The sequence below is a fragment of the Marmota monax genome, unplaced genomic scaffold (genome assembly GCF_021218885.2).
Source record: "Marmota monax isolate L192 unplaced genomic scaffold, Marmota_monax_Labrador192_F-V1.1 WCK01_AAM20220418_F8-fsc00263, whole genome shotgun sequence".
Taxonomy (NCBI): Eukaryota; Metazoa; Chordata; class Mammalia; order Rodentia; family Sciuridae; genus Marmota; species Marmota monax.
The window spans coordinates 1385068-1412775 of record NW_026693408.1 but is presented as its reverse complement, the minus strand read 5'-3'; the positions used below and the strand labels follow the sequence as shown (position 1 = coordinate 1412775).

At 50.1% G+C, this 27708-nt stretch overlaps 1 protein-coding gene across 1 annotated transcript in view; it reads right to left on the bottom strand.

Moving 5' to 3' along the window:
- Nucleotides 1–27708, bottom strand: part of Adamts2 (ADAM metallopeptidase with thrombospondin type 1 motif 2) — a 261665-nt gene that overhangs the window by 163428 nt on the left and 70529 nt on the right. Inside the window, exon 3 of the mRNA XM_046457097.2 lies at nucleotides 21535–21694. Coding sequence (XP_046313053.1) covers nucleotides 21535–21694 — 160 coding nt within the window. The remainder of the gene's footprint in view (nucleotides 1–21534; nucleotides 21695–27708) is intronic.

Here is a 27708-nt window from a genome sequence, read left to right as displayed (position 1 = left end):
GGCAGTTCCTTAAAAGATGAAACATTGTGTCTGGCTTATTTCACTTAACATAATGTTTTCCAATTCCATCAATTTTGTTGTACTGAACTCCATTAATATGTACAATTTATACAATGTTAATGAAAAATGATAATTTTGAAGGTTAAACATTGAATTACCCTGGACCCTAGCCATTATCCCCTTGGATATACACCCAAAAGTAATGAAAATATAAATGTGCACCAAAATTTGTTCACAATGCTCTTAGAGAAGAAGCTGACTCTGATGGTTTCAATGTTGTTGAACTCTCCAGAACTCTACCTCCACTGTGTGGTAGAAAGAAGCTGAAAACTTAATCTGACTAAGGCATTTAGAGGTGGTAGCTTTGGAGGTGTTTGGGATCAGATAAAGACATCAGGGTGGAACCTCATGGTTGAATCTTGGTGGCATTTTAAGAAGAAGTAAAGAGAACAGAAAAAAACATACATGTGCTCTCTGTTTCTCACCATGTGATGCCCCACATGACTCAGACCAGAAAGAAGGGTATCACCAGATGCAGTTCCTGAACCCTGGACCAGAACCCTGTGAGGCAAAATAAACCTCTTTTTTTTTTTTTTTTTTTTTTTTTTTTTAACTTACCTGGTCTGTAGCACTATGTTTTAATATCAGAAAACAGACCAGAATACTGATCCAGGCTGGAGGAGCTACTTGAAGAGACAGTTCCAGGGTCCCGGGGAGTAGGTCCTGGGAATCTTCCCCCAAGTGCATCACCAGCTGTAAATTGAGCTCTGTTAGTTCCACCCACAGTCAGTGCATAACCACTTTCACTAGTCGCTTTTGTCATTCTAGTTAAATCCCAGAGGAGCAGCCCCACCCAGTGCTGTTTAAGAAGAGGTAGGAGGAGTCATAAAAGAGATGCCCAGGCCAAATCCAGCCTACAGACATGTCTCCTACATCCCACATTATATTTTTTAAATTATGAAATTTCTTGCAGAATTATATTATATCTGACTTCTCTTGAAAAATCAAAAGATCAGGCAACACTGACTTTACAATTGTCAGAACAGAGAGGTTTTAGGGATTTCTGATCTTATTTGTGTTCTTTTTCCATCTACTTTTCTTGGCTTAATTTTGCTCCCCACACCCCAACTTTTTGCACTGGAAATTGATCTCTTTAATTTGCAGACTTTTTTTTCCTAATTTAATGTCCATCCAAGTTTTGATATTTAGTGCTTCTATTATCATAGAATTATAAGTATCTGAAAAGTTCCGTTATTACTTCTTCCTTGACCCATGAATTATTTAAGAGGTTTCTTTTTAATTTCCAAATAATGAGGACTTCTATTTTGAGGGTGATTATTTTCTAATTTCAAGGCATGAGGTTCAGGAAACAAGATCTACATTACAGTTACTCTTTGAATTTTCATGAGATTTGCATTTAATTGATGGATTTTATAAGTATTGCATATGTGCTTAAAAAAGAACAAGTAAACTTTCTTTACTAGATACAAAATTCACTTAAGCTTGCTACTGTTGTTATCCACAACTTACTTATCTTTGCTGATTTGGGGTCTACTTAATCCAGCACTAACCAGGAAAAAAAAATGATTGAAATCTCCCCAAAATGATGATCAATTTGTCCATTTCTCCATTTCTAACAAAGTCTACATCAAATACATGAGACTACTTTATTAAATGAATATACCTTTAGAATTGCTATATCATCTTCAGAAATGAACCTTTTCTCATTAAACGGTGACCTGTCTCTCCTTGGCCTCGTCTGCTATTCTGAAGTCTCCTAAATCTTAGATTGACATAACAATACCAGCCTGTCTCTGGCTGCCTGGCATTTTGGTTTCTATATCTTGTGCTTTCAACCTTTTCTTGCCTTTACACTTTAGCTGTATCTCTGAGGATAGCATATTCCTGGATTTTGGATTGGTCTTATTTATCTAATACAGTAGCCTCCATCTTTGAATTGGTGGGCTTAATCCATTTACATTTGCTGATTACGGGTCCATTTGGTCTTGTTTTTCTCATGATTTCAATTTGTCTTGGTTTTTCTGCTTCCTTTTTCTCCTTTCTAACTTTTCTAATAAAATATTACATCCCTTTTTCTCTGACCTATTCTCTCCTAGCTGTGCGAGCTGCCTGACCTGGCTGCAGCCCCACGGATACGTGTTAAACACGTGTACACGTGCCAGCTCAAAACCTGAATGTCAACTGCAGTTCAGTCAACCCAGGGGGTACATGTGAATTTTCTTCTCCATGGGGTTGGGCTGAGAGAAGAGATGTTTTACTATGTCCCACACGGATCCCACATTTCCCAGTTTGGAGCTGCTCTGGGGCCATCAGAACCCTTGCTACCAATGCCATGGGGGAAGGGCCACAACAGCCACATCAGGGTCCACACTGAGCTCATCTTGGGACCTGAGATGAGGCCACTCCTTAAATAGAGGCTTGTGCTGGATTTTTCCTATTTTGCCCCAGTCCCCACTGTTCCCTACTTTATCACACCCCTGGGCTTCATAAATTCACTTTGCTGCCTAGTCTAGGAAGTCACATGAGATGCAGCCCCTTCTTTGGGAGAAACACAGAAACCACGAGATTTGACCTCAGCTTCATGGCTGTGATGGGAGCAGGCATGTGCATGAGCACCCCACCTCCTGAACCAGCATCAGGGAGGACTTCTCTCGTTACTCAACACTCCTTTGCAGTCATATCATAGTACTGCCATTACTCAGTATTCCTGTTGTTTTATATTCATGTCACTGGACATCTGGCACTCCCATGCAGTCCTGGGATTACTCACCCGCCACGGAGTCCCGAAGACTGGCCTAAATTACATATGTGATAGGACCAGAAACTAAATGTCTTCTGAAAAAAATAAATAAGGCCCCTTCATCTCTGTTTCTGGAAGGAACCTGGAACTAACAGTGACGAGACCATGGTCATGAACAAGTCAGAAGAAGGAACAAGGGAGCTGATCCACTGCCTTGTCCAGGCGCCTGAAGAGTGGGCTGCATGGGGGCAAGGAGGTGGCAGGCATGGGAATGAGGCTCCGGACGACACAGTGCAGCCAGCTGCCTGGCAGAGCCAGGGGCACAAGGAAGATCAGAAGGTGAGCTCCCACAGGACACCCAAAAGGGATGAGATTGGTCAGTATGGGCTTGAATAAAGAGAGCCAATCAACACAACCACACGGTGAACTAGGAGCCTGCACACAAGACAGACCATGTTAAAAATACCAGAGGATAAAGGCAGACCCCTAAACCTCTGAAGAGGTTCCTGGAGTTCACCTGACCATGACAGTCAGCTGCTCACATCCAGGGCCTCTCCAGCCCTTAAGCAGTCCTTGTCATGGTGTATCCTCTTGTCTGCCACCTCCCCCCAACTAAACTCCTCAGGGACAGAGACCAGATGGTACATACCCAGTGCCTAGTGCAGGGCAGTCACAAGGGTGCTCACAACACTCATCCTGCATGTTTGAATGGATAAGAAATTGGATGGATGGATGGAAGGATGGATGGAAGGATGGATGGGTAGATGGACGTACAGATGAAAGGATGGATAAACTCTGATACTAGAAAGTGAATTCTTCATTTCCATGGCAATTAAACCAGGCAACAAAGTCAGGGAGGGAAGCTGTTGCACTGCCATTTGCCTCTGTCACCAATTCTAGGCCTTTTAGGGATCCCACTGAGCAGGCTTGACCACAGATCAATCACAGTGAACCCAGTTTCAGAGAATGAAAGAGACACTGAAGGTAACCACCCAGGCTTGTGGATGGGGCTGCTGATATGGCCTCAGTGCCTGAGAGCAGACCACATGTGGTAATCCACCATATCCCCACATCTTCCCTCTGTCCCTCCACCTGTGAATTCTGACCCTTCCCACCATTCAGCCTACAGTTTTCCCTACTTTCTGTCTCCCTGTCATGAAAGTTAGCCAGGGCCTGGCTCAGAAGTGAGTCAGCAAAGCCTCAAGGTAGGGCCATCTCCCAAGACCATGGTACTAAGGACCATATCATCTCCTTTCAAATGACAGCAGGTGGGAAATCTACCACGTTCCCCCTAGACCAAGCCCAAGGCCACCGCTGGAGCCTCACCAGATATAAACACAGAGCAGAGGCCAGTTCCTACCCCTCTCCTGGGGCATCTATGGAGAGCAGGACTAGTCAATAGCCACTGGAATGTTGAAGGTGCTCCCGATGGGCAAGTGATAGGGGGCTCAGCTTGGCCCTAGTTTGCTGGACCCCTGCTCTGTCCAGACCTCAGTTTCCTCATTTGTATAAGTCAGGGTGTTAAACTAAAGCCAGGTTTCACCCCCTGCTCATGGGCTGTATTCCTGTACCCTCTCTCCTCTACCCCCAACATATTTGACTCACACAATTTCAACAGCCAGTGGCTGGTAGCCCCTAGAGCAAAGGTGAGCAAGTGGTACCTGCCACAGCCCTTGGGGAGCACCCTCAACAATCCAGTGGCTATTGCCGGCAGGCGGTTGGCTCTGCAGGAGCAGGGGTGAGTCCACCATGCCATTGTGTATGTGGTCCAGTTCCCTCTGTCAGTGACACAATGGGCCACCAATCCCTCTGAGTTCCACTGCACAAATGCCACCAAGCCCTGCAACTGACTGCTGATCCACTACCCAATCTGACCGGTTCTGGAGAATGCATACATGCCCCACGCATAAGCTTTGGTAAGATGCCCCCTGGATCCCGTTCTCTATCCCCAGCCATTCCCACAGCCTTTGCGCACTATGGTAAGCACTCTCTGAACAGGCCCTTCTTCCCCGCAAGAAGACCTGGAGGGTGTTGTTCTCTATCAGAGCAGAGTGGCCCCTGGGCTCCTTCAGGTGGAACTGCAGGCAACTTTTGTGATTGCAGAAGGACGAGAGCCACCCTCAGCCCACAGCAGAGTGAGCCCAGGCTGTTGAGTCTTATGATCTGCCTCTTGGGTCACACATACCCAATGGAGAAGGGTCCTGGGACTTACTAACAAGGACCATAGTGTCAGGATTGCGCAGGAAACTATAAGCCTGAGAATTTGGATGAGGTGCAGAGGAAACAAGTCATCCAGAGACAGGTCAGACACCAGAGTCTTGGGGGCCAGCTCAGGGTAGGATAGTTCCTTCCAACATTTTCTACATGGATAAAGACACAGTTGTGCACACATGCATGTATGCAAATGTGAGGGAGAAAGAGAGAGAAAGGAAGTGAGATGGAGACAGAAAGTGTATGAATGCATAACCACCAACCAGACATAGCCTTTGTCTGGGAATCTCAACCTCCATTGCCAACCACCGCAGGTAGGGCCGGAATGAGTGGGTGGGCCAGACATGAAACAGCAGGGAGACAAGGGCTGTCTGCCGCATCCACAACAGGCACAGAGCCACTGGCTAAACACTGCCTTCAGGCACGCACCCAGGATGACCATGCATGCCTTTGGATCTTTCTGGAAAAACTGAAAATTGAGATTTTAATAAAACCTCCTGATTTTTAAGTATACACTCAAAAGTTTTTGAAGACATTGTGTGAGTCAAATAAAACATGATGGAGGTGGGGGAGGGGTGCAGAAATATAGCCCATGAGGCCAGGCCTGGTTTCAGTCTAACACTCCCAATTTTACAAATGAGGAAACCGAGGTCAGGTCAGAGTGGGGACACAGCAAACTAGGGCCAAGCTGAGCCCCCTACCATTTGCCACAGCCCTTGGAGAGCACCCTCAACATTTCAGGCACCAAGGACACCAGGAAAGGGAGACTTGAGCCCTGCTCCCAGGAACCCCTGTTTCCAAGAGCCCAAACTGTGAGCTAAGGTGGCCCAAGGTTCCTGCAGGGCTCCTCTCTTCTAGGTGTGTGAGGACCCCATGCCCCTTCTCAGTCCAAGGTTCTAGAACAAATCAAAGTCAGCGTACCGCCCAGTACAAAGGAGCACAGTTATCTGACCTGCATATCAAGCACTTTGGGCCCAAGGGGTGCAATCCTCTTGTGACTACACCCAAACATTTGCTCTCCAAGCTGCAGGGGTCTGGAGAATGTCCTGACATGGGGGCCCATTATAAGCCTGGATCCCTGCGATCAGGTTCCAAATGCAACAACCATGCGATCTGTCCACCCCAGTCCTGGCCAGTGGGGTGGGCTGCCTCCCTGAAGTCCTGGCCATTTGCAGGGGGCTAGGGGCTGATCCAAACCCAACAGCCACCCTTGCTCCAGTGTGCCCCATCCCATCCAAGGTTCTCCAGCCTGGATGGAGCCTCCCCCCACACCCTCCTGCTAATGCTCTGCAGATGGGCTTCCTCACTGACCTCCAAGAAAAACAGGACGACCACAGATTTCTCCTCATAGAAACGGAACCGCTGGAAAGGTCTCTCGCGACGTTCCCGAAATGAAAATAAAAATTCCTCTGAAGTACACTTCAACTCCCAGGCAGTCCCAGCTATATCCAAGGCTGGGTCTCCAGCTGCCACCCGAGCTGGGGTGAAGGTCCCCAGCGGCAAAGCCACCACATGACACCCCTCCTCTACCACCACCCACTTTTTTTTCAAACTTTTTGAATTAGCTGCCAACATTTGAAAATGAAGTGGTTTTACATGAAATCTTGATTTCCAGCTTCTCTTAAAACATCACAGGCCCTCCTGCTGCCAGCCAACCCCACATTCACCTGCACCCCCACAGCCAGCCCAATCTACCTACACTGTCCCTGTGGCTCTCACCAGTAGCTGCATACTACTGTCCTTAGGTCACAGGGACATATGCTCCTTTGTTGGGGCTCTGACCTTCCCTGGAGTCCATGTCACCCAGCTCTGAATCCCTTCTGAGTCCAAGTACTAGATCTCAATCCCAACACCTCCTGTATACATTCTAGCACGTGACTGCCAGTGGCCATGGGCTTCAGGTTGGGTGGGCAGAGTGGAGCAGGCCATCACTCTCCTTGTTCCTAACCCAAGCCTCCTGACCCAAACAACTTGCACTGAACATCCTGTCAATTCAACTCCCTTAATTCCACTTCCCACAGATCAGCAGGGGCTCATGCTGATGGTCTAGGGGTCTCAGGGTGTCCCCTGATCCTCTTTCCTGTTGGAATGACCTGTCCACACTGGGATGACCCATCCCAGCTCTTTGCCCTCCTAACTCCACCACTTGCCAAGTCCATTTGTTCTTCCAAGTCTGGTCACCCCCACCCTGGCCCCAGCCCCTGCCACGTAAACTATCAAAAAGCTGTGTATAAAGAGGTTGACTGCGGGCCTCTATGGCACATCCCACAGAATCCCTGCAGTCAGCCAAAGAAAGGCTCCAAGCCTGGGCAACATTTCTTCCAGCTGGGAATCTGCAGATGGACTCAAACATGTGTCCAGAGAGATCTGGACAAAAGCCTTGAAAAAAAGTCCAGACACACTGAGCCTTGCTAGGCCTGCATCAGAGCAAAAGAGAGAATTCCTGCCAGCACTGTCTTGGTGGGTTGCAGGGCCCAGCTAGGGAGTCAGGCTAAGAACAATGGTTCTCTGGCTCTTTCCTGACCTTGGGGTGACTCTAGATGGGACTGTGGGTCTTCCTAGTGGGCAGTGTCCCTCTCTGACCAATATGGGGTTTCCTAACATGACCTCCAGCACATTCACTATTCTATCACTCCACGTCACTAATCTGGCTACTTCTCTCCATGGTCACTCTGGTCCAGGCCACAGTCTCTCACCCCAGGCAGCAGCTTCCTCCTGGCTCCCTGCCTCTTCCCCTCCTGCCCTCTTCCATGGAAACCAGACCATGGCATTTACAGTCAGGGAACAGTACCCCCTGTTCCAAGACTGAACCCATAAGAACCACTGAGGTCTGCCCCTCACACCCACTACCACCAGCCCTAATCCTGCTCTCCCTGCTGGGTCCCCAAACAGGCCAATTCCATTCCCCCTGCAGGACACTTGGATCTACTCCCCCAAACCCCTCTCCCTATTAGTGAACAACAATCCAGATCTCAACCCCAACATCGTGGCACTGCCCATGCTTTCAATTGTGCAGATATTTGAAACCTGACCAGTTTGCTCTGTATGAAGCCAAGACCCATCTGTCTAGCACCCCCTGGGTCTCAGAGCCTGGCCCAGTTCTAGGTCCTGTTGTGGACACTCCATAAATATCTGTCCAGTGAGTTAAAGGAATGAGTAAGCGAATAGAGGATACGGTTTCATGAGATACTTTGTGTTCAAAGACCTTGGAGTGGGGAACAGCAGCCAGAGCAGGATGGGGGTGGTGAGGCTTGCCTTCCTGGGCCCCACTCCATGCTGTTCCAGTGCCTACCCAATGTCCTCAACTTCAGGGTCTGGACCACAGCTCCTGACCATAGGGAGAAGAAGCTGAGTCACGGATGGGAAAGTGATGAGCAGAATCAGGCACATTATTTCCAGAGCCCAGTATAAAATGAAAATGCAAGGTCGCCGGTGTAAAAAGTGCTTAAGAATTCCATCCTTGTGAAACTGGCCCTGGTTAGGGTGAGGAGATGGAGCCAGTAAAGGCCTGTGAATCCCTGATGTCCCAAGGCCCCAGCAACATGCCACCTCCACAAACCTAAGAACCTGCAGCCAGGAGCAGTGGGCTGTGAGAGTCCAGGCAGGCATACCGTTGGAGCCACAACACAGGTGGGCTTCCGCAGCAAGACCTCAAACAGCTACGAGAAACAATCGCTGATCCAGGAGTGAGGAGCACGGGGCCAGGCTTTCTAGGCAACTACATTCATTCTTTCTTTTCACGGATATTTAGGCACCAGCTGTGTGCCAGGCACTCCACAAGATGCTAGGAATTTTGCTGCAACCAAAAGTCTCGCCACAGCCAATGTGCTAAGTGACCTGGAGTCTCACCCTTGCTGGACTTGGGTCTCTGCCTCAATGAAGCAGAGCTCCAGGCCTTGGTGCTCAGAAGCCTCCTAAGGATGTCCAGCCTTGAGACAGGGCTCAGACAGCCAATTGTCTCCAGCCCAGGCTCTGAGCATGACAGGAGGGTGCAACATAGGGAATCAATAGCCCTTGGTTCTTAGGGGCCAGTGTCCCTCTCTGACCAATGTGGGAGTCAGACAGCCTGACTTCTATTGTTGCTCTACAACTTACTACCTGTGCAAATGTTGGAGGCTCAATTTTCTCATCTGTAAAGCAGGCACAGCAACAGAACCAACCAACTGTGTGGGCTTGTTACAAGATTTCAATAGGATGCAATGCCTGCATTGCTCTGCTAAATGCTGTGACCATAAATTCTCAACAAACTGCAACCTTCTCCTTCTTTCCCTGTGGATCTCACTGGGATGGCATTACTCATGGGCCTTGGTATTCTCACCTGCTTTCAGGTGTTCCATGAGGATGAAATGACACACCAAGGCAGTGCACCTATCCTCAAGCAAGCCTTTAATAAATATGCATGTGCCTGAACCACCAGCTCATCTCCAAGGAGGCGGGAGACGGACCATTTATACAGCCAGCTAAGGAAACACTAACAAAACTGGAAAGGAAAGGGGAGCTCCCTCCCAGAGAAAAGGTCTGTATCAAAGTCAATATCTAAAACATATTTTAAAAGGCTTATCTCAATATATAAGACCCAGGAGAGAAATGGGCTTTTCCAGAAGGAAAAGAGGATACACAAAGTCATCACACACACAGGGAAGACCACTCATCCTTGCCAGCAATCAAGGAAGCACAAATTAAAGCAAAAAGCAGCATTGCTTATGGCTAGAGGAGCAAAGTATTTAACAGTAAAGCCCCTGTGCTGGTGAAGATTTGGGGAAACCAGAGCTGCTATGGGAACCAGGCTGGCTCTGCGTGAGTGGTGAATTTGTTCGCCACTTGGATTCCATAATTCATTCAGTCACTCAGCAAGTACGCCCTGATGGCTGCTCAGGGCCAGAGCTCCAGGGCTTTGGGGCTGCTCAGGCCACCTTCTGTGGGGTTAGCAACAGGTACCTTCACAGGAATAGAACCCAAGACCAGCTGCCAGGGTGTCTCCAGCCCCTACTTCCAAGAGAGTTTACACTCACCAGGAGTAGAGAGGACTGAGGCTGTCCCAGGCAGCCACTGTGTGGGAGTGGCTGGTGAGCACTACCTGGGAACCAACTGGGTGAGCAACTGGGCTCTGCCTGCAAGGGCCCGAGAAGGAGGGCCCACCCTACACACATCCCACCCTACACTCTCACAGCTCCAGCTTCTCCCCACCTTGTGGGGGCCCTACCCAAAGTGGCAGGCTGGGGAAGGAAGACCTGGCCTAGTAAAGCAGCAAGGACACACATGAATCCACCAGACCTGCTCCTTACATTGTTCCTAATTATCCCAAATGCAGAGAAGGGACACTGTCATCAGGAGCAAGAGGAGTTTCCAGTGCACACGAGAGCCTGCCTTCCTGCGGGGCCACATCTGGAACCCAACTCCCTACCCTATGAGTCTAGAAGCTAAATGGGGCTTTGCCTATGACCTGGACCTTTTCTCCTGGGAAAAAAAAAAAAAAAGATTCCTCTGAGCCAGGGGGCACAGAGCAGTGGGAGGGCTATGTCTGTGGAATCAGAGGGACAGGTCCCCATCCCAGGTGCTGCACTTAGCCTGGGTCACACGGAGTTAACACCAGCCTCAGGGCTTCAGCATCTGCTGTTCCTTCTGTCTGAAACACTTTGCAGAGCTGAGCCTCCCATCATTGAGGTCTCTGTTCAAATGTCATCACTCCTAACCTAGAGTACCTCCCTCCCTACCGGCCTTCTCTCATGCTATACCACCCCCCAACACTTTTTTTTTTTTTTTAACTTTGACCACAGAATTTTCTACTGTCTGCAAGTTTCTGCTCATTGTGTTTCCCTTGCTGGACTGTGAGCTCTGAGAGAATGAGGACTTGCTCTGGTCATCCACTGCTGCATCCCCAGCACCTGAACCCATAGTGGGCAGACAGGTAAGAATGTGCTGAATGAATGAATGAATGAAAAAGAAAATGTGTGGCATTGGGCAAGGGCCAGCCCTCTCTGAGTCTCAGTCTCCCCTCTAAAAACTATAGTAGTTATTACTGTTATTCCTCCTATGATTTTTCAAGCAGCATTATGATTAGGAAGTATTGAATCCTCCATGACACATGGTCACCTGGTCCTTTCCCAGCCCAGATCAGTCCCCACAAGCCCAGCCCCTAGGCCATCTCTTCCACCACATTCTGGTCCAGACTCCTGCAAACTGTCCCATCCTGTGAGCTCTCACCTGGGCCCTGTCCTCCTCCCAGGTGTGCACCATCAAGCTGTGGGGGATGCTCCAGCTGGACTGCTCCTTTCCCCTGAGGCTTTACCCCTGTATTAGTCTGCTTTTCATCACTGCAACAAGATACCTGAGATAGTAACTTAAAGGGGGAAAGACCATTTGGGCTCACAGGTTTCAGAAGCTTCAGTCCAAGGTTGCTTGGCCCTATTGCTACAGACAGATGGCATCACAGGACATCATGGCAAAAACACACGGCGGAAAGAAAGAGGAGGCCGGAAAGTGAAAGAGAAGAAGAGGAAGGGTCCAGGGTCCCAATAACCCCTTCAAGGTCACTTCCCCAAGGACCTAACTTCCTCCCACTAGGCTCCACCTCTTAAAGGTTCTAGCATCTACCAATAGTGCCACAGGCTGACAACCAAGCTTTCAACACAGGCCTTTGGGGGACACTTATCTAAAAACCTAATACCCAGAACCACACCCAGGGTGAGGGCCAATTTGGGAGCTCTAAAAGAGGCATTCCAACTCGAGTATCTAGCCCAGCTTCCACGTATCATCTTTGTCTACCATCTTTGTAGGGCTGGACTGGGTGCTGGGAATGCAACAGTAGATAAGCCAGAGCAAGTCCTTGCTCTCCCCAGAGCTCACAGTCCAGTGAGAGAGACACGATGTGCCCAAGCTCCCAGAGTGGAAAATCCTATGGTCAAAATTAAATAGGATAAAATAGCATGAGAGAGGGCAGGTAGAGGGGAGGTAGTCTAGGTCTGAGTTGAACTGAGACCTCAAAGATGGGGAGGCTCAGCACTGGGGAGAGTGTTTCAGACAGAGGGAACAGCAGATGCTAAAGCCCCGAGGCTGGTGGTATCTCTGTGTGGCCCAGGCTAAGTGCAGCACCTGGGATGGGGACCTGATCCTCTGAATCCACAGTCACACCCTTTCCTGGCTGCCCCAGCTCAGGCTCAAGAGAGGGTGGGAGACTGAAGGAGAGAAAAATAAAGCCTGAGAGTGGGAGGGGGAGAGAGCCAGACACCAACATTTCCACCTAATTGTGTGACCTTTTCCCGGCTCAGAGTTCCTTCAGGGCCAAGTGCACAGTGCTGCTTGGGATTAATTTCAAAGAGAAATGGGTCAAGGAAAATTGGAAATTTTTATAGAAAACACTTCAGGCTTGGAGCTGGTTAAAGTGTTTGCCATCCTGCCGAGAATTCTGAGAGGAAATAGGGCCTGTGGTCAGAGGTCTCTGGCTGGCATAAATTGGCAGAGTTTGGATCTTGAGACCAAACCCAGTGTCCTAGCCACGCCTGTCCTCACTGGTTTCAGGGAAGAACATTCAGTCTCTTTCAGATGTCCCTCGAGCTATCTCTGCGTGCCCACCACGGTAACTTCAGTGCAAAGGCTGGATCCCAGAACGTCTCCCCTTCACCCTCTGTATCCACCAGCAGCCTCTGAGCAGAGACCCACCATGGGATCCTCCCCTTGTGTCCCCCATCATGCAGGAGTTCCGTGATGTCTCTTTGACAGTTATTCACAGGGACACCTGGGCCATGGAGGGAGCCTCACCCAGTCCCAAGGGATGTCCTGAATAGAGCCAGCTAGTCCCATCCCCAGCCAGAAGCACAAATGTCACAGACAGCTGGCATCTGCTGTGTTGGGGACATGCAGAAAGCAGATCTGCCAAGCTCACTTGCAAAAAACAGGTGCACTATTTTTGCTAATTAAACTTTGGCTCTACCTGTAAACAGATCTCAGCTTCACTTTTGATCATGTGCTCTCCAGAAGCCAGGTGTGGTCACTGTGCCATCAGAAAAGCTCTTTGGGGGACATTCACAACACAAATCCAAAGGAAAGGAAAGAAAAGCATTATGTCTGTGGAAAAGAGCAGAGCAGAGAAGGGGTGGCAAGGGCTGAGGGAAAATCAGGGACCCCCACAAACACCCCTGGACTCCTAACAATGGGTCACAGCAAGCAAGGAGCAGGCACTGTGCTCTGGATGAGATGTGAGCTAGTTTGTATAATTCCAACAGCCCCTGGAACATTGTACCCACTTGGAGATGAGGAAACTGAGTCACCAAGGGGTTGGCTAGCCTCAAGCCACACACACTCCACTCGTCTACCATGCTGGGAGCAGCTGCTGAGATGCAAGCCATCTTTGTGGACTATCGCTTACACCTGAGTTGGGGTCACAGCCAGGACTAAAATTGCCATGCTCTGGATCACACTGGTCATCTGCCCAACAATCCAGGACCTTTCTGAACCACATTCACCTGGTTGCCTTTACCCCTGAATCAGATTCCATAGAAACATGAGAAGAAATAAGAAATCGGGAGAATGGGAACGGCAGGTCTGAGACATGGGAACCGCTAGATTTATATTGGACATGGAAGAGAGGATGTCCAACCAAGCATGTGGGGTTGTCAGCACTGGTGCGGAAGTAGAGGAGGATTGGAGAGGAGGCATGTCAGTCACAGACTGCACTGTTGGAAACACACCATGGATCCTTGTCTCCACTGTGAGATGAGGTGGGTCCTGGCCACATGCATGGTTTCTGCCTTGATAGACCAGGGTGCAGGGCTCATAAGCTGCAGACCCCAGCCCAGAAAAACAGTCAGGCCAGGGCTAACCCAGGCCCTTCCAGCTTGACTGGTGGCTCTAGAGTGCTCTCCCCCAAGTCTGACCCCAGACAACTCCAGGCCTCTGAGAATGTGCAGCCTCAGCTTTCCCAGTGCCAGCCCCCGCCCACCCTTCCTAGCGTGGGGCCACGTCACCACCCTGGCAACTCCAACAGCTGTCCCAAGGGCCCAGCCCATAGGACGGGAGCACCGTGGCTTCTGCCAAGGGTGTGTTCAGCTCTGATACACGCCTCCTAGAGCCGGGGCCAACCGCCTCAGGTTTCACAACCAGTGCTTCTCCTTGGGTTTCCTCGGGTCCCCGAGCTGCAGGCACAGCTCAGTGGTGGAAAGAGGAGGAGGAACTGAGAGGGTACCAGGGATCAAACCCAGAGGTGCAATGCAGTGAGCTAGCAATAGCCAGCTTGTCTGGGCCCTGGCTGAGTTGTACTAAGAGCCCCAGGGTTACCATGTGAGAGAGCTGGACCCCAGGGCTCAGCAAGCAGTTCAGGAAGTGCCAGGGTGGGAGACACAGAGGGAGGTCCTCCTGACATGGGGACATGAGCCAGGCCTGGGGCTCAGGATGTGAATCCATCCAGGGGGCACATCACCACCCTCCCCCAGGGCCCCAGGGTTCACCGCTTAGACAGTCAGCTGAATCATGACCCCCCAGGATGTCGACATCCCACTCTCCAGACCCCTGAGTGTTACCTTTTATGGCAAAACAGAGTGCCGATTTAGGATCTTGAAATAGGGAGACTATCCTGGATTACTTGTGGCCCCTAAAAGGAATCATGAATGTCCTTATAAAAGGGGGACAGAGGGAAACTTGGCTACAGAAGAGGAGGAGATCATGTGACCATAGAAGCAGAGGCTAGAACGATGCAGCTGTAAGCCAAGGGATGCCGGCAGCTACAAGAAACTGACAGAGGCCAGGAAAGATTCTCCCCTAGAGCCTCTAGAGGGAACCAGCCCTGCGGATACCTGGATGTTACTCCTTAAAGACTCATCTTAGATATCTAACCTCCAAAATTGTGAGAGAATAAATTGTGTTGCTTTAAGCCACTAAGTTTGTGGTCATTTGTTACAGCAGCCACAGGAAGCTAAGACGGACATCAACAACTGCAGATCAGAAAGGCTCCCTGACCTAGCTGTCGATAAATTTGCAATCCCCCACCCCCACATATCTCCTGCTCCGTCCTCTCCAGTCCTCCCTCCCACCAGGCTTCATCTCTGCCTGGGCCCACTCCCTAATCCTTCCACCCACTACATATCACAGAGGCTTGCCTGCCAGTAAATGGAATCTGGCCAACTTCCCTGTCCTATGTGTGGCCTGTTGGGACAGGGCTCCGGTGTCTGCCCCATGCCATTGCTCCAGCCATCCCCCTGACCTCCCACTCTGCACATTACAACCAGAGCAGGCTTGCTAAAACAGAATCCTTAGTCAAGTTTCTTCCCCAAACCCTCTGGTATCTCTCCCATTCCATACAGGAGATTGAGCAGGTCTGGGTCACTGAAGGCTGCAGCCCCAACAAAGTCCCCAGCTATCAGCTCTGCCCTCCATCTCTCGCTCGGCAGCCTGGAAAACTCCTGTCCGGCTCAAGGGAATGAAGTATGATGCTGGAGGGGTTGGCTTGCAGGCACAGTTGGGAAGGGCTGGCTGTGGGCCACCAGGTGGAGACTGCAGGCAGGCCGGCCAGCCAGCCGCTCTCGGCCACGTGGAGGAGCCACCCAGCACAGGCACCCCCCTCTCTCAGCAGGCTTGCCTTGGCAGCAGCAGGGCAGAGTGACTCCCGCGGTGTTCTACCTCCTTTGCCCGTCAGGGAGGACACCGCAGCCTGACAGCAGCGGGCAGAGGCTTGGCACAGGCTGCTTCTGAGAGAAGGCAGCAGCCAAGGTCACTGGCACAGGGTTGTCTGACTTCTCTTCCCTCAGTCCAGGAGGGGTGTGCATGGCGGGGCTTGAGGACACAGCAGCCTAGTGACAGATCCCCAGGACAGGAACCACCTGCCCCTACTCTGTTCCAAGGCGGGGAACAGAGGGGACCACAGAGGGCAGCCCATGGAAGAGGGCGGAGGATACTTCTGCCTGTACATCTCAGAAAGCAGAGGCCAGCCAGGTGGCTTGTAATCCCAGCAGCTTGGGAGGCTGAGACAGGAGAATCGCGAGTTCAAAGCCAGCCTCAGCAAAAACGAGGTGCTGAACAGCTCAGTGAGATCCTGTCTCTAAATAAAATACAAAATAGGGCTGGGGATGTGACTCAGTGGTTGAGAACCCCTTAGTTCAATGCCTCATACCACAAAAAAAAAGAAAGAAAGCAGAGGCCAATGCCAGGGGTGGGGGGAGGAAAGGGGGGGGTGCTTGTTTTATTTGGTCCATATGATGCTTTTCAGAAATTTGAAACCACACTTTAAAATCAGGGTGGTTTACATACAAATTATGATGTCTGAATTCTCTTGACAGTATGATAATCAGCTGGCTCAGATTTAAACTTCCACCAGGTCATGGTCAAGGAAGGGCTGTCCCTTTGGATGGGGTCTCTGGTCTGCCCCATACCCATGGCAAGGCCAAGGCCAGGGGCTGAGTGCTTCTGCTTTTATTTTTACAGACATGTTTTCTTTGTCATTGTGTTTACATCAAAAGTAGGGAAATGAAAGCCAAGCCAAAGGTGGGTGCAATTCTTTTTTTCCCTCTGCCATTCTTCTCGTTGGCATTGCCTGCCAGGCCCCGAGGGCTTCTGAGTTTGCCATTCTTACGTTGGGACATCTGAACTTTCTGCAAGTGGCGCTGTGCATCTGAAAGGAAGATTGCATGCACAGAGTATGCTCTAGGGATTTTCACAGAATCCCAATTTCAGCCCCTTGAAGGCTGAGACAGCCAGGCCCTCAATGCCAACATCAAGGCCAGCTTCTTGGGATCAGCCCAGCCACAGCCTGGACTAGCCTTTCCAGGTGTGGGGCACCATCTGCCTGAGACTGGAACTAGATGTTGCTCCACATGGGCCCTTCATGGGTGTTTCAGAAATGTGTGCTCTGTCCAGTATGTAGCCAGCCTTGTATGAGGATCAATTCACCTCTTGAAACTGGCTGAATGGTGACCCCAAAGATAACAAGTCCTGATTCCCATAACCTGTGACTGGTACTTTGTATGTCAAAAAAGGACTTTGCAAATGTGATCTGATTAAGGATCTTGATGTGGAGAGACTGTCCCGGATGACCCGGATGAAACCAAAATGCAATTACATGCAACCTTGCAAGGGGAGGCAAAGGGAGATGGGACACAGACAGACAGAAGAGGAGGTGATGTGACCACAGAGGCAGACATTGGAGAGACACAGCCATAAACCAGGGAGGGTGGCAACCACCAGAAGCTGGGAGAGGCAAGGAACAAATCTCTCCTAGAGAGACTCTGGTGGGAGCACAGCCCTGCCAATATGGTGATTTTGTCCCAGTGAAACTGATTTCAATTTCTGATCCCCAAAATTATAAGATAATGAATTTCTATTCTTTTAAACCCCCAGCTGGTATATCACTGTAGTCTGAGGCTTAGAGGGAATGACGAAGTCAGGGTCACCTAGTTCTAAATCCAGGCTTCTGGCCCCGGGCAAGGCTCCTCGTCCTGTATTGTGTTTCTGGCTCCCTCTTCAACAACCCCAGAGATGAGAGACGGAAGCCAGGACAGGGCTCAGGCACAGAGCTGTAACCTGTTCACATACATGTGTGTATGAGCACACACACATGCACACGCACACGTGCACATAAAACATGGTTTCCCCCCTCCCCACAATATAGTATCCAAGGCAGGCCTTAGGGAGGGCAGAGGACAGAGATTCAGGTCATCCATACACCTGAGAAAGGCCCACAGCCCCAAGGAGGCCTGGGTGATATCTCGGCCACCTTTCCCCAAAAGGCCACCCTGGTGTCCTGGCCCCAGAGCTCTGCCTCCTGTCCCAGCAGAGCTAAACAGAGATGCTTCTACAGACACCAGTAGAGACAGTGAGGAGAAAAAAGGGTCCTCCTCCTCTTCAACCCTCCACCCTTCCTGACAGCCTCCTCCAGGGCTGGAGGGCGACACTGCTGTGAGCTAAACCACCTACTAAGCATACCCAACCCCAGTGTGAGTCTGAGAAAACATGTTAAAACCCTCATTTTCCTTCCATTTCCCCAGGCAAATTGCAGCCCAGCAACTATTAGTGAAATGATTCTCTGAGGCTCTGTAAGCCCTGAGGTCACCCTAGGCAGCCTGTTGGCTTCTCACAGAAAACAGGACAACCGTCTCAGCACCCCTGAGGAGCAGTCATGTGGGCCCCAGGAATGCCCAGGCATCACCAACCTCGAAAGCCTGGGGTGGGTGTGTCCCCTTCCCCATGGGATGCAACACACCCCTTACCCATCAGTGAAGAGTGGGATGTTCTCAATGCATCTCCAGAAGTGGCCTTGGGGAGTCAGGAGTCAGCAAGCACCTCCTGCCTGCTTCAGCCAGAAGCTCATGGATGTATTAGGGTTCCAATCAGAATTTATTGGAAGAAAGAGTCCCAGCTATGGTTTGGATATGATCTATCTCTCAAGGGTTCACACATTAGAAACTTGATCCCCAGAGTAGTGAGCCTAAGAGGTGGTGGAACCTTCAAGCAGTGAGGCCTAATAGGAGCTCTGTAGATCACTGTAGGAGCTCCCCTTAGAAGGGATTAATGTAGCTCTTGTAGGACCTCTGAGTTCTTGAAAGATGCAGTTTTTGGAAGAGTGAGCCTGGTCACTGAATGGCCTTTTGGCTTCCTTTCTGGAGATGTGATCTCTTAACTTTCATATGTGTTCCTGCCATTGTGAAGCCATCAGCCCTTAGGCCCTCACCAGCCACCCAACCAGTGGGATCTCCTGAAAAAGTTTGGACTTTCAGCCTCCAAACTGTAAGCTAAATAGACCTCTTTTCTTTATAAAGTTAGAATGCCTTGGGTATTTCATTATAGTAACAAAAAGCAGACTACTACAGTCCCCTAGTGTTTTGCATTACTATAAAAAAAAATACCTGAGGCAGGATACTTTATAAGTAAAGAGTTCATTTACTTCATGATTCTGCTGATTAGAGGATCTAAAGAGCATGGAACCAGCATCTTAGTATGGACCCACTTGGCTGCATCCAACCTGGTGAAGAGGCAGAAAGGGAAAAGCTGTGTATAAGAGATCAAGCACATAGGATGGACTTGTTTTTTAACCATCTGCCTTTATAAGTCCCAACCAACTCCATGAAACCAATGTTATCCATTCTTGAGGGTGGAGCCCCCATGACCTAACCCCCTCCCACTAAGCCCCACCTCTTAAAGGTCCCACCACTTCAGCACCACTACACTGGGGACCAGGCTTCCAGCACATGAACCTTTGAGAGACGAACTACACCCAAACCATAATGCCACTCTTGTAAACACACACACCCTTTGCACTGAAGTCCTGGGATTCTGTGCCCAGCAGGGTGTGTTTGCTGCTATGCCCAACCACAGGACACAACTTTTAATATATCCCCAGCTGCCACTCCGGGTCCTGACAAGGCCCAGGCCAATGGAAAGTTGAACCATCTGAGGTCACCCCAGGCCCTCGGCCCAGACCCAGCATAAACTGTGTCTGGATCCCGTCCAGTCAATGAGTGGACCTCAGCCCTAGGCCATAAGGGAACAATCAGGCACATCCAAGGGGAAACAGATTCTCTGTGGACCTGAGTCACTCATGCAGTGTCATGCTGACACTGGACAGGGATGTCAAAGAAAGGGGTCTAAGCCCCAGACCATAGGTCTGTAGTCTGAACTTACAGCCCAAGGCCCACACGCACACCCACAATCTAAGCTCCTGACTGGGGACTCTGAGCTGACACAGAGGCCTAGAGCTCAGCCTTGGACAGGTTCACCTCCTTCCCAGGGGCCAAATACCAACCCCTACCCCCACCCACCTTCCAGCCCAGCCTCACCCCCTGACCTGTGCTGCTGGCTTTATCCAGCACCTTCTAAGGCCAATGGTTTCTGGGCTTATTCAGAGTTTGAAATTCCTTTCCTGTGTTCTCAGTTCCAAGTTCTCATTAAAGATATGTGGATTGGGGTTGTGAGGTGGAGGGAGGATTCAACAGAAGATGCCAAAACACCAGAAGTCCAGAAAATAAAGTCAGGCCAGCTAGGCCATGGGGGAAGGGCTTCCATGTTTAGAAAGATAAGCACCATATGGAATTTGGGATCAGAGTCATGGTGAAGGGCACTTGGCCAGCTCCACTGTGCAGACTCCACTTTACCCTGCCTGGCATAGGTGCAAGGGGCAGAACCATCCAGAATCTTCCAGTGGAGGCCAGTGCAGAAGTAAGCTTTCTGGGAAACAAGCATTTATAAACCCAGCAGACACAAGAAAAAGCAGAGACCAGAGGCCCAAACTTGCCCATAGTCAGAAAGAAGCAAGTTCAGAGGGGGCCTTAACCTCAGGTCTAGAGCTCTCCCCTTGTCCCACTTTGACTCTGGCCCTACAAGGTTGCTCTCCCTGCAGAAAAGCAAAAAGGTGGGAATGAGGCAGGAGGGGCTAGGCTGAGGCTGGGCAAGGCTGAGCAGGCAGCACCCAGTGGTCCAGCTGGTGGCAGCCAAGGTGGACAGCAATTCATTATCAGAGAAGAAGGGGCCACAGAAGTATTGATTAGCTCCTGAGAACACTGGGCTTCCTGATGGAACAATTCCTTTGCAAAGGTATCTGACACGGTTTCTTGAAATTAGAATGGTGCCCTGCCAAGCTGCACCCAATTGATCTGTCAAGCTGGGAAGTCAGGGAGACCTAAAATAAATGAGCCACAGCTGCTCTGGAGGGATGAAGTACTTCAGTAAATCACAGCACTGGGGGCTGCACCGGCCAGGAGCCTCCAGAGCGATCCCAGGTTACCTACGTGCAGTGGCTTTCCTCAGCCAGGTGTCCAGGGCCAGAGGCCGAAGGCTGAGCTCAAAGCCACTCATCACCCAGGCACAAATGAGGTGGCCTGGGAACTGTGAGCCCTGAAGAACTACTATGGACCCTGACCCTGGCCTCTTCACAATCTAGAAGGAGAAATCCAGAGAATGCTAAGGAGATTTGGAATGACATAGTAGGACTAGCTCCATGAGGCTATGGCTAGGCGACCAATCACCCTGGCCACCCAGCACTGAGTCCTTTCTGAGTCCTTTCTGAGTCCATTCCTGGACCCAAAGCATGCTTTAGTTGAAAAAGACAAAATCCCTGGAATGTGTGCTGAGACTGCTGGGAACATCTCTAGGGTCTTTACCACGCACATTCCTCTGGGGAATCCCGAAACAGCACTCAGAGTCTTTCCCTATGAGCAGCCAGGGAAGAACTGGCATATGACAGGGACTGTCACAAAGATTGCGGCTGCACACAGGAAGGAGAAGAGGGCTGCCTAGAGAACACTAATGCCTTTTTTATGGGCACAGCACTCAGGCCAGGGATGCAGGCCTGGTCTGGGTCCCCCTGTTCCCCAGTAATTGCCAACCCTGCAGAAGAATGTGGGTCCTTGGACAGCCTTTGCTTTCCTCTAGGACAGTCCAGACCTGTAAGCAGTGGGTACTTAGGCTGTTAATCACCTACATTCACCCAGAGCAGAGGACTGGCCCCAACACCCCACTATGCCATGCAGTCAGCCACACACTTGGCCCATTCCCGAGCCAGTAAGGCTGGGGCTCAGCCTTAGTCTTCGATCCTGTCTGCAGAAGAGGACATACAATGCTCTCCACACAGCCCGCCCACTTACCTGTGTCCAGGGCCTGTGGACCCTCCAGAAGAGGGGTTTTGGGGGTGGGCGGTCGGCGAAATACCACGTGCACTCGGCCATGTTCAGCCTCCTGCGCCACCAACCCTTTCTCCAGAGGCTCGATGAAGAACTCCTCCTCCTCCGTCCGGATTAAACCAGCCTGAGGGGGCAAAGTTGAGAGGTTCAAATTCCCAACTACAATAGACTAGGGAGAGGGAACAGAGAGGAGGGCCCCAGCGGGCAGTACCGCCCAGCTGAGGACCCTGCCTGACACCCCAGCTAGTCCTCAGCTAGAACCCTGGGTTGGCTGGAGGGCACAAAGGTGGTCCCTTACCTGCTCAGAGACTCCATCTGCAGAGGACATAGTCACCAGATAATGCTGAGTCCTTTCTGAGGGAAGGGCTCTGCCTGGGTCATCCTCTCACCCCAAAACTCAACTCTCCTTCCAGAAAAACTACTGTAACTATAAAACCCAAAATGTTAAGAATAGCCTGAAGGAATTCAAGTGCAGCTCTACATCTATTATGTGGCCCTACAAGGACATCAAGATGCATCAAATAAAGCCAAGGACCATCCTCACCCTCCAGGAGCCCAGAGTTGAAGACAAAGGTCAAGACTGTCAGCTGTGGGCTGAGTCCACCCAGAGACAAGTTCAGTTTGGGCCAAACAATATTTTTAAACTTTGAATCCAACACTCAAAATGATGGGAGATTTCTGTTTTAAAAATATAATTTCAACTATCCTTGGAAAAATGCAAATCCACTGACCAAAGTGGGCTATACACTGCCCAGCAGTAGAAATCTTGGACAGACATGCTCCCTGTTGCTAGTCATAGTCCCTAATGTCCCCCATTGACTTGCCACAGGACCGGATAATATAGGCCAGTGCATTGCTGCCTCCCCACCGAGACCAGCCATGGCCTTTCCTTGCTGCAAACCCCTTGCTATTTCATTTCTGTCTGGATTCAGGTGGCCCTGTTCTGTGGCATTCAAGACTCTCAGCCTTCTCCTGCTCTCCCAGCCCTCACACTGGCCACTGGGTTGTGCATGTCCATAGGTACCCAAACCTGCCAGGTCCTCAGTGTGGGTGTTCCTGCTCCCAGCTCCCACTCTGAGCATCTGGTAAACCCCTACTCTCTCTTCAACACCTGGCTCACATCCTCCCAATTGCTCCCCTCTCCAATGCAGCCACAAGGTGCTGCCGTCCTCAGGGCCATTCTGCCATCACTACTCAGTCCACCTGTCCTGCAAATGCTCTAGGCTCCCACACTTTGGGGTTTTTTGGTCCACTATCCTAAAACCAAAGATCTCACACTGGGAGCTTACACGGTATCCAACTTGCAGATGTACTTTCTTTAGATCACACAATCCTGACCAGCAGGGCTTTTTCTTTAAAGCTTGAATTGGTTGTTCAGATGCAAAAACTAGGAGACTCTACATCATTGACCAAATTTCCAGATCTCTTAGAAAAACCTGTGTTTCTTTGTCCATCCAATACTGGCTTAGATGGACCTAGGTTTCCTGTCCAGCTAGGGCTGTACAAACCAGTGTGCAATCCCTGGCATTACCCATCCAGATGTTCAGAAACCTTCAAACTAACCCAAAAGACCTCTGCCACATCATCATCCTGGTTGGGAGAGGGGACAAAATGGATGTACAGGCTACCCTCCTTCTCCCTGACCTGCAGGGTACTCTTTGGGCTCTGTCCTGATGCCAGCTAGGATCCTTCAAGGACAAAGAAGCAGCTGGCATTCCCACAGGGCCTTCTGAGCATCTGCCATTACAGTGGGATGCAGCCATCCACCTGGCACACTCAGCCAGTGCCTTGGGGGAGCCAAGGTGCCAGTGGGGAATGTGGATAACAAATCAGGAAGAGGTAGTCCCAGTCATAAGTAGGGACTGGTGGAGGTACAGAGGAAGACAGAACAGAGCATCAGGCCCCAACCCTGGAAAGAAGGACGTCACCAAGGGCAGTAATGTCCACCTGAAACGTGCTCCAACACTTTGCACTGACCAAACAGTCAGAGAGAGGGACAGTGTTCACATGCAAAGGCCCAGAGGCAAGTCACAGCCAATGGGAAGAACTGACCAGCTGGATGGTTGGGCACATCAAGAACATCTGAGTGGCATGTCACACAGAGCAGGTCTCCAGGGTAAGGGCAGTGAGCAGCTCAAAGGGTTCAGGGCAGGAAGCACTGTGATCTGACTCATGGTGGGGAACCTGATGGCTACTGTAGGGTGAAAAGACTAGAAGAATACAAATAGGACTGGGGGGCTGAGAAGCAGATGCCCCAGAGACAGGTAAGAGGTCCTGAATGGGACAGAGCAGGGAACTGAGGAAGTAGAACTCAGAAGAGGATTTGGTGACAGATCTTATTCAGATATAAGGGAGATATCAGCGCCCAGGAGTGCTTCCAGATCTGTGGCTGGCTAAGAAACAGCCACAAGTTATCTAGGTCCTAGAAAAGTTATCTAACTCTGAATGGCAGTTCATACAGTAAAAAGGGACTTCGCAACTGTGATGAAATCGAGGCTCTGGAGCAGAGACTGAGATCATCAGGGTGGGTCTGAATGCAACCACATGCCCACTTCCCCCATAAAAGGAAGGTAGGGGGATTTCACAAGGAAGAGGAGGAGATGATGTGACCACGGATGCAGAGACCAGAGTGAAGGGCCACAGGCTAAGGAACACCAGCAGCCACCAGAAACTGGAAGAGGCCAGGAATAGCTTCTCCCCTAGAGCCTCGCAAAGGGAGCTCAGCCCTACCAACATCCTTATTTCAGCCAGAATATACTGAGCCCAGACTTCTGGCCCCCCCAGAACTATGAGAGAAAGCATTTCAGTCCTTTTAAGTGACCTGTTACAGCAGCCACAAGAAACAAACACAGGGTCCCAATGAGTGGCCAGATGAAGTGGGTGGTGAGGTGATGGGCAAAGCCTTTCTCTGAGAGGCACAGGAAGAAGAGTAAGGGTAGTAGACCCATAAGGACACACTGGGTGTGTGGCAGGAGAGGAGGTCCAAGCAGCCAGGAAAGGCAGCAGGAAAAGCAGAATGAGGTCACTGGGGCTGTGAGAGGAGAGAGGAGAAGGTCTGGTGGGAACCCTGCAGGCCCCCACACTTCTGACTCATCTGTGGGTCCCAGGGCGCCAGCAGCAAAGGGAGTCGGCAAATGTTGTGGGCTGAGTGAATGAATGACCCCAAAACATCAGGACACATCCTCCCAGGGAAACGGGAAGGGCAGGGAGGACGGTCCACTGGTACATGGTGAGAATGTTTACAATAGCAAGAGTTACTTCCAGTACATTGCCATGGTGTGTGGTTTTGGAGGGAGACTGGTGTCTCAAACACAGTTTATTAACAGAATTCATTCAAAGAAGTGTGGGAATTAACCCCTGCCGGGCAGCAACAGACCAACTATCTGGGATCCAGCATTCTGGATTCCTGGCACCCCTTCTGTCTGGGTGGGTGACCTCAGGCAAGGCACCAAAGCTCCCTGGGCCTCCCATTCCTCACCTGTAAATACAGTCAGTCCTCCCTTCCACTGCACAGTCACTACGGGGGTATACACAGCCTGGGACACACTCAGAACCAGGGCATACACTGTGGGTGCTCCGCAACCCCAGTGATGTCATCCAGCCTGTTCATTTTCCAAATGAAGAAACCTAAGTCCTGGAGTAGAAGGCCTGCCAAGGATATATAGGGTCTAGAGCCCAAGACCCTGTGGGAGGCACTTCTCCTGGGTGGGCCCCTGGGCCAGATCAGGCTTACTAAGGCAATTAAGAAGGATACTGGGTGCAAAGGGAGCCCCTTTTGTGAAAGAACCTTTGCACCCAGGGCTGGAAGCCATCTATGGCACAGGCCCTGGCCTGGGGCAATCCTGGCAGTACTTGGCATCAGAATCAGGAATGCGCAACCTGGTAAAGAGTAGCTGTCTTTGGCTGAGTGACCTCAAAGGACAGTTTGGGGTCTCCCAGCACAGGAGAACTCAGGTTCTCTTCCTTGGCAGCCTTCTAGTGGGAGATCATCAGTTGACATGAGAATAATAGATTCATTTGATGTGTCATGATCAGGAAGCCAGAGCCCAGGCTGCCCGGCAGGAGGCCCTCCCAAGTACCTACTTGAAGGGCAAACTCCAGCCCACTGAGAAAAATCAAAAGAATGAGGCCAGTTGACTCAGGTCTCCTCATACAACCAGAGACCTCTTAGTAATGATATTCTAAAGTAGAGATGTTTGACATATTCTTCGCCAGCATCAACCTGTCTCTGTTGGATATTATAAAACGCACAAATTTATGTCACTCTGATGAACCTAGGTGACACTTTCCGTAAGACCAGTGGTTGTCCATTGTGAGACGAATTGATGACCACCCACAAGACCAGCAAGAGCCATCCAAGACTAGTAGCTATTCACTCCCAGGATAGGTGGGTGAACACTCCCAATGAATGACCATTCCCAAGACTAATGGAGGACCACCCCCAAGATCCACAGATGACCACCCCTAAGGCCAATGGATGACTACCCCAAGACCAATGGACGATAACCCCCCAAACTATTGGATGAAAAGCCTGAGGCCAGTCACTGATCACCCTAAACCCATCAGCTAACCTCCACCCATGGCCACTGGCCTGAATAATACTGGATGAAGGTTCTCCATAAAGAAAGCAGGGTTCACTTTAAAAAATGCCTGATTTTCAAACATTTTAGTATGCATCTCAGCAACAATCTGTCTAAAAAACTACAGAAGAAAATTGACAAGAGAACAAGGCACAAAATATGAGCTACATTTTGCTGAGTTTTTTCCAGGACTTTGATTTTCCTGCTGCCAGTGGCAAGTGTATCTGTTTTTACATGTAATTTTTATTAATAAGAATCAGTTCCCTCTCCCAACTCAATAAATATTTAAGAAATCCCTCAAGCCTACCAGTCTGTAGTGCATTCAATTGGGAGCTGACTGGTGCTCTGTCTGTCTCATCCCATGTCTGTCCAGTCTAGTATCTTACAGATGGCTAAAGCCCTAAGCTCAGCTCTCGCTCTGCAAATCTGTGACTGTCTTCAAAACTCAACCAGGAATTCCCCTGTGGAATAGAAGGAGGCTCCCAACCTTGGACTATGTCCCCAACCTTGGTTATCACTGGTGGAGCAGAGAGCCTGGCAATACCTTGGCTACTAAGTCAAGTCACCAATATTCAGATTTGATGAATTATAAAATGCCTATTCTACCTCTTTCTTTCTTTCCTGCTCTTTTGCTATTTGATTTATGGTGAAATAGTCACTAGAAATGGAAACTAAATGTTAAAAATTTATAAGAATCCAAGGGCTTAAACAGCTATCCCCTGTTACTTTGAATTTGAATTTTTAACATGCTCAAAACACTGACATCTTCAAAGTTAGGATTTCACACAAAACACGAGTTTGCATCCTGTTCCCGTTGGCAGATCCATTTGCTCATCCTTACTGGCTCCTTCCCTGGAAGCTGAAGCTTGCTGCACCCCAGCAGGCTCCAGCACCTGCATGACCTGAACCAAGTTTGTCACTCAACCTTGTCATTTTTGCAACCTCCAGCCCAAAGACTGTCAGGTGTTTGTCAAGGTTGCAGTGGTAACAATCAAGAATAGAAAGAAAAAAGAGGGGCCGATCCAAACACAGAGGGAACCAGCCATCCACAAAAGACAGGCAGCATATGTCAGCCCCAGCTCCCTATTGCCCCCAAACTCAACCTCTCTCTGAAACAAACACACACACACACACACACACACACACACACCCTTGCATACTTGCCCTTCAGGTGATGGCACCTGAAGCTATTAACTGCAAAAGAACCATAGCCTTTTCTCTCCCCTTCTTCCTTTAGGCAATGAACTGAAGATTCATCTGGACAGTAGGTACTGGCCACCCAACCTCCCTGCAGAGAGACAAGCCCACTGCCAGCATAGCCCTTGACAGAGCCCTTGCGGACATTCTCCTCAGAGACCTGGGGGAGACCACAGCAACCTTGGGAGCTTTATGGGAAAGGAGCTGGACCCTCATCACTAACAGCCACAGGGCTGGGAAGTGACGCTGCATCGATTTAAGCCACTCCATCCTAACCTCTATGGGCTCCTTCTCAGTATCCCAAGGGATGTTTTTGCACATTGATTTTTCCACTCTTTCAAAAGGGGCAGCAGCCATCTGT